Source organism: Gigantopelta aegis, chromosome 9, assembly GCF_016097555.1.
Source record: "Gigantopelta aegis isolate Gae_Host chromosome 9, Gae_host_genome, whole genome shotgun sequence".
Taxonomy (NCBI): domain Eukaryota; kingdom Metazoa; phylum Mollusca; class Gastropoda; order Neomphalida; family Peltospiridae; genus Gigantopelta; species Gigantopelta aegis.
The window spans coordinates 2,863,910-2,881,312 of NC_054707.1; the positions used below are offsets into that span (position 1 = coordinate 2,863,910).

The following is a 17,403-nucleotide window of genomic DNA, read 5'->3' on the forward strand; positions in this document are numbered from 1 at the left end:
TGTGAACTGAAGCCACATAATAAAACAAATGTTCTGCGTTCGTTTGCACCTTCATTTTCCCGAAGGCTTTTAAACACCATTATGATAGTCATGTGTGTACGGAAACCTAATTTAAAATAAATTATTAACAAAGAAAACAAATGGCGTCAATACGTTTTTTAATATGCAATATTGAACTGAATATTCCCAAAACTGTTTAAAATGTATGGCCATTCTCAGTCACACGTTTTTTTATGTTTCTCAGAAACTTGGTCAACAGATAAAAGAAACGTCTCGATTAACTGCAGTCATAGGATCCAGACGTCTCAGAGGCGGATCTAAGGGGGGGGGGGGGGCAGGGGCCCGGGCCCCCGCGTAAATTATGCGACAGTTATAATTATTTTATTATATATTAATTTTCATCCCCCTCCACACCTCCCCCCAAGTTCCCTTCGCATTCCACCTCATGTCACTGCCCCTCCCTGCCCCCCACCCATAAATGGATTTTCTGGATCCGCCACTGTGTCTCACATTCATTCATTCATTCATTTAATTTTAACTTATTTTCGTGCATATAATATCCAATTAAGGATCAAGACAGTGCAAAAGGGCCCTGGAACATAACGCATTGCCCGCCCCTCCCACCCCATGTTGAAATTAAAGTTTGTTTTGTTTAACGGCATCACTAGAGCACATTGGTATATTAATCGTCGGCTATTGGATGTCAAACATTTGGTAATTCTGTCAGTCTTAAAAAGAAAACCAAGGGGTATTTTATATACACCATCCAACGGACAGGATATCACATACCTCGGCCGTTGATATACCAGTCGTTGTGCTCTGGCTGCAGTGAGAAATAGCACAAGTCTAAAGACAAATGATGTTTTTATTTCGGATTCAGATATCTATTTAAGACAAGTTTTTCCATTACTGAGACCAGCGGTAAAACGCTCACTTGATGCGCGGTCGGTGTAGGATCGACCATTGACGGTGGACCCAATGCCGTAGAGCTATTTCACGTCTAGCCAGTGCTCCACAACTAGTGTACCATCGTGTGTACTGAATGCCGCATATAAAAGATCCCTTGCAGCTAATCGGAAAGAATAGCCCACTGCATGGCGATAGCGGGTTTCCGCTCTCATTATCTGTGTTGTCATTAACCATATGTTCGACGCCATGTAAACGTTTGTTTTGTTTAACGACACCACCAGAGCACATCGGCTACTGGATGTCATTTAGTAATTCAACATATAGTCTTAGAGAAGAAACCCGCTACATTTTCCCATTAGTAGCAAGGAATTTTGTATATCATGCAGACAGAATAGCACATACCACGGCCTTTGACGACGCCATATAACCGTAACTAAAATGTGTTGAGAACGTCGTTAAATAAAATTCCTTCCTTCCTTCTCCATTGCTGACGACGTCGCTATTAAACGATATAAAGTTAGCGTCGACCCAAAAATGTCACAGCATTGCACAACCTCCATTAATTTTATTTATGCTAAATGTCCGTCATATATATACCTGAATATTGTCTGGGAGTAGTCGGACTGGACTACATATGTGTATGTGTTAGTGTGTGTTTATGTGTGTATAATATAAATATATCGTCGATTGTGGATGTGGTGAAGTGTACGCCTGCTGTGTCTTGTTTACAAGAAAACTATACGGCCAGACTTTTATACCGATGTTATGCTAGACGAGGCTGATTGAGACTATAAATTGGATTCCGTGAGAGCGCTGTAACAATAAGAAACCTCAGATGGTAGAAGCTAGAAGCTGCTTGGTCTTGTCGTCGTCGGTATAATTAGGCCTACGTTTAAAAGTAGCAAGGCCAGATGTGATGAAAACCAGTGGTAAGTTGAAGTTCAGTCAACCGATTGTCACTAACGCTTTCTATACTGCGGTTGTTGGTTGTTTTATTGGGTGTTTGTTTGTTTGTTTATTTTTTTTTATTTTTTTTTTTACGCTACACTATAAACTGAATGGCCTCTTCGGAAACCAGTCAAAATAGTTTGTAAACATTTAGCGACAAGCCACCGATTGAATGTAGTGATAAGTTCAGTCAACTGATTGTTGCCAACGCTTGATATCAAGGATTTTAATCTACACAATAATTGTAATGACCATTTCTGAAACCTGTCGAATAGCTAACGTTTAGGTCTCACTACACAGATCACTTCCGGATGAGAGTTTATTCATCACGGTATAGTTCCTAATTGTGACACAAGTTATGGTTCACATATTCACTTCTAGGAAATGGCGAAGAATTAAAACAATATGTATGTTTAATGGTAAGCCTTCTGGCTGTATTTTGCCCATGCTATTTGTAATGTTGTCCATTGACCTTTTGGGACACGAGTGTATAGCGCAAGAGACAGCCGGGGTGAATCGGTTAATGAACCACCTGTTGGGACCGGTACTACAGCCAGATGCGGTCATATAGCAAAAAACTGAGACGGAAATGTTCTCCATTTTGGAGTGAAAATAAATGCTTATATAATGCATGTTCGCAATGATGTATGTTGTTAGTGCCAACGAGAACCCGTTCTATTATCAATCTTCATTTGAAGTTGGGCAGTTTAACATGGGTTTCAATGGCAGATGACATCTGTGTAGTGAGACCTTAGCGAAAAACGACTGATTGAATGTAGTAATAAGTTCATTCAACCGATTGTCGCTAACGCTCGCGATAGTGAGTTCTTTACGCTACACTATAAATTGAATGACCACTTAGGAAACCAGTCAGATGGTTTGTAAACATTTAGCGAAAAACGGCTGACGTAGGGGCTGGGGGAATTTCAGTTAACCGTTTGGCGCTAACGTTCACTACACAGAACTTTTTGTTTTGCTTTGTTGTTTGGGGTTTTTTTGTTTGTTTTTTGTTTTTAAGTTTTTGTTGTTTTTTGTTGTTTTTTCTTTTCTTTTGTTTCGTGGTTGTTGTTTTTGTTTGTTTGTTTGTTGTTGTTTTTGTTGGTGGGGTTTTTTTTTTTTGGGGGGGGGGGGGGAGGGTTACGTTATGCAGGAAAGCAAATGACTGCCATTTCAGCAATCTGTCAAAGTAAGTTCGCAAACGTTTAGTGAAAACCGGCTGGCTGAACGAAAAGCAGGTGCGATTACAAAGCTAAAACCTCTTGACTTTTCCAGGAGACGAAAAACAGGACCCTTTTACACACTGATCGCAGAATATCTGACGGAGAACGGAACTGAACTGGCGGCGAAGATGGTCGATAAAGTACGACGAGTGCTTTGAACGAGAAAATGAGCGCGATTATTTCTGCAACATCCTGGAAACTGTATGATGAAAGGTTTTTATTAAAGTACCTTTGTTTGTATCTGTTTGTATCACGTCTAGCCGAATCGTGTACCAAAGTGTCGTCTTGCGCATGCGTGTTTTCACTGGGAACAATTGATCTTTCACCGTTGTCTAATTCCAATGGCACTGCAGTGTAAGTATCCATTCAATAATATTTTGTTATTTGTAAACTATTAAAATAGAAAGTTATTTATGATATATATTACTCTAGTGGTAAACATCGTATATATATATATATATATATATATATATATATATATATATATATATATATATATATATATATAATATATATATATATATATATATATATATATATATATATATATATGTATATATATGTATATATATATATATATATATATATATATATATTATTATTATTATTATGTTATTATTATTATATTATTATTATTATTATTATACGTTTAACACAAAATCTGTAATAATTATTGTATAATTAGGCTTGGTTGTCACCTGTACCAAACGGCGCATTTTATATTTTTAAAAATCTGCATTATGGGCTTCATTGTTAATATTAGAATCCTACCGTTCATAATATATTTTATTTTAAATATTTATTATTATTGGGTTTGTAATTGAAATAGCCTACTTTCATTAGACTGAAACGGAATGTTGTAATGTAAGACAGTACTTCACTATAATACACTCTCAGTCGAACTAGCAATGAAGTTGGACGTAATTTCGTGCGCGTGCGATCTCGACTTAACCCCCCCCCCCCCCCCCCCCCCCCCCCCCCACCTGGGGGTATTGATGGCTAGCTATGGCTTTCTGCTAGAGTACCGCGTTGCGTACACCGGGTCACGGGCAACCGTGACTTTGGTATATGGGGACGCGGCTACAGCCAAGAGGAAGAGAACAAGGAAGAGGAAACGTGCGCCAGGGGCGGCTCAGGCGGGGACAAAGCTGGCGGCTCAACCGCCAGCGGCGGTCCCGTCTGCGTCGTCGCCCCCACCACGACCAATCCGGACGGAGCGACAAGAGGCGACTCGCCAACCAGCCGCACCGACTGTGCAGATGCGGGAAGTGGAGCAGCCAACCAGTGCACCGCGACCAGCGTCACCTGTTCCCGCTCGTCGTTCGTCTGCGTCGAGACCCCCACCCACGGGGGACTCCGCGACGGCGACACTGGATGTTGGGGCTGTCAAGAAGAAATCCGTGCCCCCCCCCCCCCCCCCCCGCCCCACCCCCCCCCCCCACCCCCCCCCCCCCCCCCCCACCCCCCCCCCCCCCCCCCCCCCCCCCACCCCCCCCCCCCCCCCCCCCCCCGGGACCAACCAGCCAAGACGCGGCCTTCTACTTCCTCTTCGGGTGACTGGAGAGTGGCAGCGCGGAAGATCAAAGGCCAGTACTTTAAGTACTTGGTGGGAGACGTCACGGACCCCGACAGACTACCAGGCGGGGTCTACGAGGAAAACTTCAAGACGTTTCCCGATGGCCACCAGGTCGTCATCCACACGATCAAACTACGGGGAGTGGAAGCTATTTTAGTGACGTCGCGCCGGGATGATCTTTACCGACAGGGTATACTCAGCCATGACATGGATAACAACACCATCCACAGAATCATGAAGATCGTCACCGGCGCCCAGTACCCACAGATGGTCCACTACCTTAGCACCCACAGCTACAGGAGACTGGTGCCTCACTTTGAGGAGAGGAACATCATCACCTCCCCGTAGATGATGTGCACCCAAACGGCCTTAACGAGGCCACTCGCGTGGACATATCGATCGGACTTTAAACTTTTAGATCTGCGTGCAAAATTTTATGTCGAAATTACTCTCTTTTTTTTTTTAAATATTATTAAATAGTCCGATCCTCTCTTCTTTCTCTTATTTAATTTTGGACTGTCCTTCTACAATGCTCCAAATTATATAAATATTCGACCGAGCAGTCAATTCTTTTATATTTTTGGCTTGTAACCTTTTTATTATTTTTTATTTTATCTATTAACTTCTTTACTAATTGCTATTTTCAAAATTCTGCCCAGTTTCAACCCCCCCCCCCCCCTCTCCATCCCGAGTCAGGCCACCGATCTTATCGGAGGTCGGACTCGGGATGGGCGTGTTCGAAACCCTAGTGGTATATGGGCACGTTACACTAGTTATCATCATCATCACTATAATAGATAACACTGTATTTTGTGTGACCTACATTGGAGATACCAGTCTACATCAATCACAGAATTGACAGTAGGCCCTACTTAACTATAATAGATAACACTGTATTTTGTGTGACCTACATTGAAGATACCAGCCTACATCAATCACAGAATTAACAGTAGACCCTACTTCACTATAATAGATAACACTGTATGTTGTGTGACCTACATCGGAGATACCAGCCTACATCAATCACAGAATTGACAGTAGGCCCCACTTCACTATAATAGATAACACTGTATTTTGTGTGACCTACATCGGAGATACCAGCCTACATCAATCACAGAATTGTGACTCATGGCAAGATAATTAAACTGGGTTATTTATTCTGAAACGTACCGGCCTCGGTGGCGTCGTGGCAGGCCATCGGTCTACAGGCTGGTAGGTACTGGGTTCGGATCCCAGTCAAGGCATGGGATTTTTAATCGAGATACCGACTCCAAACCCTGAGTGAGTGCTCCGCAAGGCTCAATGCGTAGGTGTAAACCACTTGCACCGACCAGTGATCCATAACTGGTTCAACAAAGGCCATGGTTTGTGCTATCCTGCCTGTGGGAAGCGCAAATAAAAGATCCCTTGCTGCCTGTCGTAAAAAGAGTAGCCTATGCGGCGACAGCGGGTTTCCTCTAAAAACAGTGTCAGAATGACCATATGTTTGACGTCCAATAGCCGATGATAAGATAAAAAATCAATGTGCTCTGGCGTCGTTAAATAAAACAAACTTTACTTTACTTTTTATTCTGAAACGAAAGATCGTTTAAATATGACATGACATTGGCTTGTGTCAGACCTCCTAACGGATGCCGCACGGAGCAATTAACAGTATATAGTTTATAACTTTACAGTCGAGACTGCAGACTTCAACGTCTCCCGACTTTAACTATTTACAATGTGTGCAGTTCTTTACCATAACGTGAAGATATCCGAACTTTGTTAAAAAGAACAGAAATAAATACACGAGTATTAAAAGGGGCGGGACGTATTAAAGCCGCGGTATGTGATGTGCTGCAGGGTTCACACTGAAACATGGTTTAGCCAATTTTCGGAAATGTAGAGTATTTTCTTGAAATTCATTAAAATGTGGTTAATATGAGGAATATTTTATTAGCCAAAGTCTACATTATGTAGCCGTTATGTATGTATTGGCTACTTTGGCAATATACAGGGTGAGCTTTATGCTGTATATAATATGAGCTATATATAAAAGATCCCTTGCTGCTAATGGAAAATTGTTGCAGCTTTCCTCTTAATGAGGGGCGGGACGGAGCCCAGTGGTAAAGCGTTCGCTTGATGCGCGGTCGGTCTAGGATCGATCCACGTCGGTGGACCCATTGGGCTATTTCTCTTTCCAGCCAGTGCTCCATAACTGGTGTAACAAAGACCGTGGTATGTACTATCCTGTCTGTGGGATAGTGCATACAAAAGATCCCTTGCTGCTAATCGAAAAAGAGTAGCTAATGAAGTGGCGACAGCGGGTTTCCTCTCTCACTATCTGTATGATCCTTAACCATATGTCTGATGCCATATAACCGTAAATAAAATGTGCTGAGTGCGTCGTTAAATAAAACATTTCTTTCCTTCTTCCTTCCTCTTAATGACCAAATGTTTGATATCCATCAGCCGATGATTAATAAAATAATGTGCTCTAGTGGTGTCGTTAAAAGAGAACAAACTTTAAACTACGCTTTATAATTTTTACAAGCACCGGGCTTATTTCCATTTAGATTGACTGTAAAACGCAGTTCGATGACAAATACATTTATAGATGTAATTTTCGAGTTTACTTGTTTTGTTATATTTTAGATTGTTTTGGGGAAGAGGGTTCTTGTTCTTGTTGTTGGGGGGAGGGGGGGGGGGGGTATTTGGTGGGGTTATGTTGGGTTGTTTGTGTTTGTTTATTTTATTTTATTTTTTATTTATTATTATTATTATTATATTTTTTTTTTTTGGGGGGGGGGGGTGGGGGTGCGTTTGGCGGGGATTAAAGTTCGTTGTTACTATAGTCCTGTTCAATTATTTAGCGGCCTCGGTGGCTTTGTGGTTAGGCCATCGGTCTACAGTCTGGTAGGTACTGGGTTCGGATCCCAGTCGAGGCATGGGATTTTAAATCCAGATACTGACTCCAAACCCTGAGTGAGTGCTCCGCAAGGCTCAATGGGTAGGTGTAAACCACTTGCACCGACCAGTGATCCATAACTGATTCAACAAAGGCCATGGTTTGTGCTATCCTGCCTGTGGGAAGCGCAAATAAAAGATCCCTTGCTGCTAATTGGAAAGAGTAGCCCATGTAGTGGCGACAGCGGGTTTCCTCTCAAAATCTGTGTGGTCCTTAACCATATGTCTGACGCCATATAACCGTAAATAAAATGTGTTGAGTGCGTCGTTAAATAAAACACTTCTTTCTTGTTCAGTTGTTTAGACCCTACATTTTTTGCAAATGTTACGTTTAATTCCTATTCAATTCTTGTTTTCTTTACATTTGCATGAAAACAAACCCAAACCCCGACAGGTTTTATATACAATTCATCATCTAAAATACACGAAGTTGACTTATTTCCATTTTACAAAAATCTCTGTATGTTGTCTATACAGGTTCGTTCTCCTATAAATAATTACGGCTATTTGTATAACAAAAGCACTCTATAGTGTGTTTCACACTAATGTTCTTTTCACCTATGAGCGGAATATATTGTATTTTTACCTACATTTAAGAAACAATTTGGAAACATAAGTTAATAAACAATTAAGGCGCGGATTCAGGCGGGGAATTCAGGTGAACTAGCCCACCCACCCGTCTATTTTTGTCAAACAATATATATTACAGAATACATAAAAAAAAAGAAGAAAACTTATCCCATCCACCTGTTCAAAAGCAACAACGGGTTTTGGGGCCCTCGCTATTAAAAAAACTTCTGGATCCGCGCCTGCTATGCCATTAATGCAATGTACTGATACAAAAAATAAATAAGTTTGGGTGTTATTGGGGATAAAACACTGTAAAGTAACTATAAGATAGATTGATACATTATGACTGTCAGGTTGTATGTCCATGAATAATATATAATATTTATTATTTACTAATGCACGGGCAAGTGTTCACCTGAAGGCCACGTTCCCTTTTAGTGAGGGGTCGGGGTGAGGTCTTAATCTCGTGATGTTCATTGTGACATATTTCACACACACACGTGGCCAGAATATTGTATACCCGCGATTGGTGGAGGCGTGGCCTTCTACCCAACCCCACACCCACCTCTGGCTTCGTATGTAGGTGTATTTTATGTTTGTTTTTTTATTAATTGTCCGTGTTTTGTAATACACGTTTATATTTGTTCAATTGATAGGTTGTTTGATAGTGACTGATAATGAATGTCATGGGAATAAATTGTTTTCAGTATTAAAGAGTTAATAAATGCATTGAACGTTATATGCTTGATGGGTAGGGAAATCAGTTTTTAATTTACCTATATTTTACTTAAATAACAATAATGTGTGGAATGTCCAGTAATACATTTTCTGTGAACTTATATATCCTTTTATACTTGTATTCCTTGTGGTTTACACAATGCTACAACAGCACGTGCAATCATAGATTATACTTCGAACTTACTACTGACCATCGACTTGATATGTACAAGCAATGCTATCGTATTTTGGACATTCAGAGCCGTGTCTAGGGGATGGGCAAGTGGTGGAACACCGGAAAAAATCTGAACAATAGCTTTTTGGTTTACAAAATTGCTTTGCGCATTACAAAAGTACCCCCCCCCCCCCCCCCTCCAAGCACCATGATAAATACTATGTAAATATATAATTTTAAAAATAAAATTCAAATAAATCATGTATTGGCAAAATTGATTCAATATACATGGAATGGTTACATGTATTTTTACGTATATGTTTACAGAAAAGGTCAGACAAAGCTGGTACACATTTTACATTCTAAAACATCTATAACCTTGATTAAATAAAACAAACTATAATGGCCTTCGCGTAGCCTCGTATCCTAATCGTTTGTTATGCAAAGATACAGAGATTTTTGTAAAATGGAAATAAGTCAACTTCGTTCATTTTAAATAATAAATTGTATATAAAACGTGTCGGGGTTTGGGTTTGTTTTCATGCAAATGTAAAAAAAACAAGGATTGAATAGGAATTAAACCTAACAGTTTGCAAAAAAAATAATTTGCTTCTTTTTCAGTTTTCATAATTTATCAGGTATTGATGGTCGCTACATGTACTCGTGGAATCCGTGCAACTCGTTCAGTGATGGCGACGGGTGTACTAATGTAGCGGTGAGATATTACACTCTTGTTGTGTCCTAAATAAAACTGTAAAATCGCCACGCCATATTATGACATCATTTTACTAATGTCAAATACAAACGCAAGTTCAATTTTAATAAACTCATTTGTTTATTAACAATTATTGACTGTCAGCCGTCTTCGCACAACATAAAATTAAGTATGTTACCATATTTTAATATTCTGTAACAAACAAACAAAAAATAGCACCCCACTTCTTTGTCCTTTTAAAAATGTAAAAAATATATTTACATTAGTATTAGCGTGTGTTCGACAATATAAAATTAATCTTGATGGTTTATTATAAATGATCAACAGTGGTCGAAATACTGCCGTTCATTTATTTATTCATTTCAACTTATTTTCGTGGTTATATCCAATTAAGGTTCAAGAACTCAGTCCTGGGCACACACCTTAGCAATCTGAGCTGGCTGTCCAGGACAGCGAGTCACTGGCTAAATGGTTAGTGAGAGAGAAGAGGGTGTAGTTGCCTTACATCGAGTCATTAAAACTCGCTCTGGGTGGGAGCCGGTACCGGGCTGGGAACTCTGTACCTACCAGCCTTATGTTGGATGGCTTAACCACGACACCACCGAGGCCGGTAATACTGCCGTAAACGGTTTTTGCGGGTTAAGCTCATCATAGGCCGGGATTTGGTTTGGCCTGTCGTTCCGTCTTGCAATTAGTCTACGTTTAGAAAATCATGTTCCGTCCGGCAGGTTTTAATTCTGGCCGACAAAATTTATAGCTTGTCGGACCGAATGTTCGGAAAGAATTTTACCACATTTCAATCCCTGCGTTAATTTTTAGTTGTTTTTGGTTTTGTTTTAAATAGACTCCAGATTTCAGCTTAAGCACACACATATCATATATCACATGCATCTATTGTTGTATTCCAAATGATAAAGTGTGTGTATTTGTTAATTTGTGTATTTCACGACGTAGGCGTGCCAGACTGACCTAGATGGACACCAGTATAGCCTGGGGACACAGGACACGTCACACTTCATCACTGACCGCCGTCTCGGTCTGTTGATCACGTATCACGCTGTCACAGACGCTCACAGGTACCTACCGTCTGTTGTAGAGCTGAGACAAATAAAATTATATCACTATACAAAGCGACAAACGAAACGCAAAGTGAAAAAAAAAAAAATATATATAGCTTTAGGTAGTGGTGTAAAGTAGAAGATCACTGAATTTTCTTTTGCGATTTTGTTATTGTAAGGTACAACAGATATTTCTGTTAAAAGATTTTCTGTTTTAATTAATATAATCATAAATGATAACTTACACTATGGGAATTATGTAGGTACAGTGTATTTTTATTTACTAATTTTTCTTTTGTCATAGTATATATGGGTTAATATATTTTTATTTATTTATTTTGTTGTTTACCTTTTGTTTTCTTTGTTGTGGGTGGGGGTGGGAGTTCATGTGTGTGTTATTTTCTTTCTTTGTTTTTTCTGTTTTTTGGAGGGGGGGGGGGGGGGGGGGGAGGTCTAAAAAAAAAATTGTTTTCTATTTTCATACTGGTGATTTAAATATGTACCTAGAATGTCTATGCAATTCAACTTATATAGTAACGCGAACGGTTAATGTCATTAATAATAATGTGGGGTTTTTAAAATAGGTATCAAGATATGAACTTTATTTTGCAGACGACTGTTTGTTCGACTGGAATGTAACCACAGTGTGGAGCATGTTCTCCACGTGCAGGGTGAAACAGCTCCAGGAAGTGCGAAATACGTACGTTCAGTAACTGTCCACAACATTATATCATGCACGACACCATCAATCATTTAAAGCTGCAATCTCTTCAGAATCTCCAAATGTTTGACATCCAATAGCTGATGATTAATAAATCAGTGTGCTCTAGTGATGTCGTTAAACAAAACAAACTTTAACTTTTAACGTTTAATGCTCTTTTTAAAAATAAAAGCTTAAATTACCTTTCAAATGCTGAAACCTGTAAATTTTCAACATTTCAGATAAAATCCAATCAACTTTGTGAAAATAATTTTATACTCACAAAAAAGAAGCTGAAACCGGACAAAAAGTTTATAAAAATCACAACCCTGCGTGTGGCAGTTCATCGCTGGCGCGAGTTCTTTCAATATTCTTCCGGTTTCAGTGCGTCGACTACATTTCAGTTTGACATGAGATCGGCGACAAGAGTATGAACTGATCGATGTTACTCCAGTTTTAAAAATTACTCTGGAAACCAGTTATTGACCTAACGCTAACGTGCATGGCGTTTAAGGGTTTGACAGTTTACATCTAGTGTATTTTATCAACACCCACATGAATCGGTAAAACACAGATTTAAGCGCCCTTGAAGAAATTTGGATCGCATACCATGATAAAAACTTAATATAATGATCGATTTGGGAAAAGTGGGTTCAAGTTTGTTTTAATACCACTAGAGCACATTATTAATTTTAGACCAGCCCATCTAAATTTGAGCCGAAATTATATTATATTAATAATTAATATAGGTTAGGAATGTTAATATTTCTCTTTAAGGGCGCAGTCAAAATTTATTAAACCCAATTTTCCCCTCTTATACTTTTGGTATTAATATTCAAAATTTCAAAATTGACCGTATTTGATAGATTATCCCTATCCCGAGTCAGACCCCCGATCCTGTCGGAGGCCGGACTCGGGATAGGCGTGTTCGAAACCCTAGTGGTATATGGACACGTTAAACCAGTTATTAAGCTAAGCTAGAGCACATTGATTTATAAATAGCATCGCTTATTGGATTTCAAACATTTGGTAATTCTGACATATTGTCTTAGAGAGAAAACCTGCTACATTTTTTCCATTAGTAGCAAGGGATCTTTTATATGCACCATCCCACGAACAGGATAGCACATTCCACCACGACTGAGCTACCGCCCCTCGATTTGGGAAACAAAATTGCCAATAAATCTATTCTCATCAGATATCAGATAATAATAATAATAATAATATTAATAACAACAACAATAACAATAATAATAATGAAAAGCTAAGGTTCCCGATGGAATTTGATTAAAAGCAGAGTATTAACACGAGTTCATACCGATATATTGCACGTGCTATAAAACATACTCTGTATATTCTTATTAGTTTCCGTTTTCTTTTAGTTTATTAATCTCATCAGCAAATATGCCTGTCCCATTCCCGGAGGTGTGGTTCCCACGACTACACGTATGACGTCAGGGGAGATTCTCGTCATTGTGTAAGTCTCATTTAAATATTCCAATTTCGATATTTGTGATTAATGAAGGACTGACATGTTTTATTTAAAGATGCACTTAAAACTTTTTATTTACGGTTATATGGCATCGAACATATGGCTAACACGGACGTAGGAAGGTGAAAATAAGGGAGGTGGCACAATACACACATATGTATTAATATATAAAAAACATCGCTGCTGCTAAAAAGTGTGTGGCACATGCCCCCTGCCTGCCTCCCCCCCCCCCCCTCCTACACCAGTGGTTAAGGACCACACAGATATTGAGAGAGTAGTCCATAAAGTAGCGACAGCGGGTTTTCTCTTTTCAATTAGCAGTAAGGGATCTTTTATATGCACAATCCCACACAGGATAGCACATACCACGTGTTGCCACTCGGCGTAAACTACTTTTTTGAAGACTCATTTACGTAAAATATAAAGTACATAACAAAATCTTTGTATAACCATTAAACTAGTTATTTGATAATACAGAGATGCAATTCAATTTCTGTGACGTAATCATGTGTCGGTTACTGTTATTGGAGTTTTAAAATAATATAAATGTATAAATAGTAGTAAATAAAAAATTGTAATTGTTTTGTGGGCGTGTAATTCGAAGTATAATCTTTACATTTCACAAGAAAATAATATAATTTTTTTTTTTGGTAGATATGTAACTTCGAGATTGCCCCTTTAAGAAGTTTCTCTCTTACAGACTGGCAGTAGTAGTTGTTCTCTGTATTACACTGGGTCTGTGTTTTCAACTTGTTGTCTGGAAAGCGTCAGGCAGAAAGATGTTTCCAGACTACTGTTTGTGGGTTAACATACCAGACATGGTCAAGGTACAGAGTTCACACTTTTTGTTATGTACTAAAATTCATTAATATTTACCTGTTTCTTGGGGTGGGGGTGGGGGTGGGGGTGGGGGGGTGGGGGGTGGGGTGGTGGTTAAGGAGTTGTTTGTTAGAGGGTGGGTTTTTGTGTGTGTGTGTGGGGGGGGGGGGGGGTATTTGTTGTTTTTTTTTGGGTGCTGGTGGTTGGTTGATGTTTTGTTTTGTAGGGTTTTTTTTCTTTCTTTTTCTTGTTCTCCCATGGAATGGATTGCGAGTTTTCGATGTGTTTATATCTATCAATATTTGTTTGCAAAACTACCTCAATTAAATTGAGTAATATGTTTCGGAAGATGCCTACAATTATGAATAGGGAGGGGAAGGCAGTTATTAATTCACCTTTCAACCTGTTACACATCCATTGGTGAGAACGACATCACACAGTAATAATTCAGATTTGTTATTGATTTAAAGTCTTATGACTGACTGCTCCTAGGTGATGACCTGATCAACACAGTCATACCATCCAATGAAATAAGCTTCATCGAAATTGATTGCTCTATGTTGTATACGTTAAATGCAAGCGCCATAACTGAGATCTAAGTGGAAATGACATTTAAATATATTTTATGGCTGGTGTTTGAGAATATATAAGAAAATGAATACTACATTTGTTCTAAGGTCGCTTTGCATGTATCTCACAGCTTGTCACTTTCACTTGTTTTGTTACGTTTTGAAACAACTCAAAAGATAAATGGTATCTAACGGCTGCTCGTGTAGTATTCTCTATATGTTCATGTAATAACTGAAAATATATTACACTACCTAATAACTGGCATCAGCACCTTTAAAGGCACTATCATGAGTTTCTGCATTGTAAGACGTGTTTGACTAATAGAATGTTTTAACGACTACTATAACATATTAATTTAAATATATTTCTTGTATATTCAATGTGTTTCTGATTATCCTAGTATTTTTAAGTAGCCCAAACTGGATTTGGTATCCCAATAATATCGTGCATATGAAAAAAAAACATAATAGGAAATAAAATGAAGTTTGACCTAGTGCAAACAACAGGGTGATCGGAAACACGTTTAATATACCACTAACATTTTGTTTAGAAATATGTAATTACAGTGACCGCACAAAGTAACTTTTAGTGGCCCGAATCGAAAAATCACTGGCCTCGGGCATCGGGCCATCGTATTCTAGAACCACTCCCGGAGTCATTAAACAGTCTGCTGGTCGACATCATCTTTAGAATTGGCAAAGTTCAGGACAGTCCCTTTAGGATCACATACAGATAAATGCCTACATAATGTACAGATGCACATAACATTCAGTACCCTTGATTCTCTGTTTTTATTTCAGAATTTCCACGCCAGCTACCGAGTTGCCCGCGACACTGATACCGATGCAGCTACCTTAGTGTACCACATAGACACAGAGAGCAGCTCTTAAACATAGATGTGTGGCAACGAAACATATATACAGAAAAGTGCATGTTTTAGTTTTGTTTAGTTTAGCGAATGTGTATCAAGCGCGTGTGCAGGGTGTGGTTTTCGGGGGTCGAAAGTTTATCCTTTTTTTCCCCAATATATTTTCCAAAGGAGCATTATTTGAATCCCAACCTAACTCTTTATAAACTTCGATTGCTAGTCTAGACACACGCGCCCCCTCCCCTGCTAAAGGTTTCGAGTGTCGAGCTGTTCAGTGTTAAGTAGTTTGGCCCAGCTCATCGGTCTTCGACAACGAATCAATCCATATTAGTCTAGCCTCTACCATGTGACCCGCAGTGATCCATATTAGTCTAGCTTCTGCCCTTTGACCAATCCAGCTTGGATGACCCACAGTGATCCATACTAGCCTAGCCTCTACCCTGTGACCAATCCAGCTTGGGTGACCCGCATTGATCCATATTAGTCTAGCCTCTACCCTGTGACCAATCCAGCTTGGGTGACCCACATTGATCCATATTAGTCTAGCCTCAGCCTTTTGACCAATCCAGCTTGGGTGACCCGCAGTGATCCATATTAGTCTTAACATCTCCCTTTGACCAATTCAGCTTGGGTGACCCGCAGTGATCCATATTAGTCTAGTCTCTACCCTTTGACCAGTCCAGCTTGGGTGACCCATATTAGTCTAGCCTCTGCCCTTTGACCAATCCAGCTTGAGTGACCCACAGTGATCCATATTAGTCTAGCCTCTACCCTTTGACCAATCCAGATCAGTGATCCATATTAGTCTAGCCTCTGCCCTCTAACCAATCCAGCTTGAGTGACCCATATTAGTCTAGTCTCTACCCTTTGACCAATCCAGCTTGGGTGATCCATATTAGTCTAGCCTCTACCCTTTGACCCATCCAGCTTGGGTGACCCGCAGTAATCCATATTAGTCTAGCCTCTGCTGACCAATCCAGCTTGGGTGACCCGCAGTGATCCATATTCGTCTAGCCTCTACCCTTTGACCAATCCAGCTTGGGTGACCCACAGTGATCCATATTAGTCTAACCTCTACACTTTGACCAATCCAGCTCAGTGATCCATATTAGTCTAGCCTCTACCCTTTGACCAATCCAGCTTGGGTGACCCGCAGTGATCCGCATTAGTCTAACCTCTACCCTTTGACCAATCCATCTCAGTGATCCATATTAGTCTAGTCTCTACCCTTTGACCAATTCAGCTTGGGTGACCCGCAGTGATCCATACTAGTCTAGTCTCTACCCTTTGACCAATCCAGCAAGGGTGACCCACAGTGATCCATATTAGTCTAGTCTCTACCCTTTGACCAATCCAGCTTGGGTGACCAACAGTGATCCATATTAGTCTAGTCTCTACCCTGTGACCAATCAAGCTTGGGTGACCCGCAGTGATCCCCATTAGTCTAGCATCTGCCCTTTGACCAGTCCAGCTTGAGTGACCCGCAGAGATCCATATTAGTCTAGCCTCTACCCTTTGACCATTCCAGCTTGGGTGACCCGCAGTGATCCATATTAGTCTTAGCATCTCCCTTTGACCAATTCAGCTTGGGTGACCCGCAGTGATCCATATTAGTCTAGTCTCTACCCTTTGACCAGTCCAGCTTGGGTGACCCATATTAGTCTAGCCTCTGCCCTTTGACCAATCCAGCTTGAGTGACCCACAGTGATCCATATTAGTCTAGCCTCTACCCTTTGACCAATCCAGATCAGTGATCCATATTAGTCTAGCCTCTGCCCTCTAACCAATCCAGCTTGAGTGACCCATATTAGTCTAGTCTCTACCCTTTGACCAATCCAGCTTGGGTGATCCATATTAGTCTAGCCTCTACCCTTTGACCCATCCAGCTTGGGTGACCCGCAGTAATCCATATTAGTCTAGCCTCTGCTGACCAATCCAGCTTGGGTGACCCGCAGTGATCCATATTCGTCTAGCCTCTACCCTTTGACCAATCCAGCTTGGGTGACCCACAGTGATCCATATTAGTCTAACCTCTACACTTTGACCAATCCAGCTCAGTGATCCATATTAGTCTAGCCTCTACCCTTTGACCAATCCAGCTTGGGTGACCCGCAGTGATC

At 40.1% G+C, this 17,403-nt stretch overlaps 1 protein-coding gene across 4 annotated transcripts; it reads left to right on the forward strand.

Annotated features, from left to right (window-relative positions):
• Window positions 1-1,489: 1,489 nt before the first annotated feature.
• LOC121381422 lies at window positions 1,490-15,345 on the forward strand. 4 transcript variants are annotated; one of them, XM_041510733.1, is made up of 8 exons: window positions 1,496-1,838; window positions 3,130-3,290; window positions 9,683-9,776; window positions 10,731-10,852; window positions 11,447-11,534; window positions 12,917-13,011; window positions 13,727-13,853; window positions 15,216-15,345. In XM_041510733.1, the coding sequence occupies exons 2-8, from the start codon at window positions 3,244-3,246 to the stop codon at window positions 15,303-15,305; spliced, it is 663 nt and encodes a 220-aa protein (XP_041366667.1). In that variant the 5' UTR covers window positions 1,496-1,838; window positions 3,130-3,243; the 3' UTR covers window positions 15,306-15,345. The 4 variants fall into 4 exon arrangements, with proteins under 4 accessions (XP_041366668.1, XP_041366667.1, XP_041366664.1 ...); XM_041510730.1 differs by having other exon boundaries at window positions 1,499-1,838; window positions 3,130-3,431; XM_041510734.1 differs by lacking the exon at window positions 13,727-13,853 and having other exon boundaries at window positions 1,490-1,838; window positions 3,130-3,431.
• The last annotated feature ends 2,058 nt before the right edge of the window (window positions 15,346-17,403 follow it).

Coding starts and splice junctions, on each gene's coding strand:
- LOC121381422 (XM_041510730.1), top strand. CDS start 3,244: ATGAGCGCGATTATTTCTGCAACATCCTGGAAACTGTATGATGAAAGG. Junction 13,012..13,726: donor GGGGAGATTCTCGTCATTGT/GTAAGTCTCATT, acceptor TCTCTCTTACAG/ACTGGCAGTAGTAGTTGTTC. Junction 13,854..15,215: donor ACATACCAGACATGGTCAAG/GTACAGAGTTCA, acceptor TTTTTATTTCAG/AATTTCCACGCCAGCTACCG.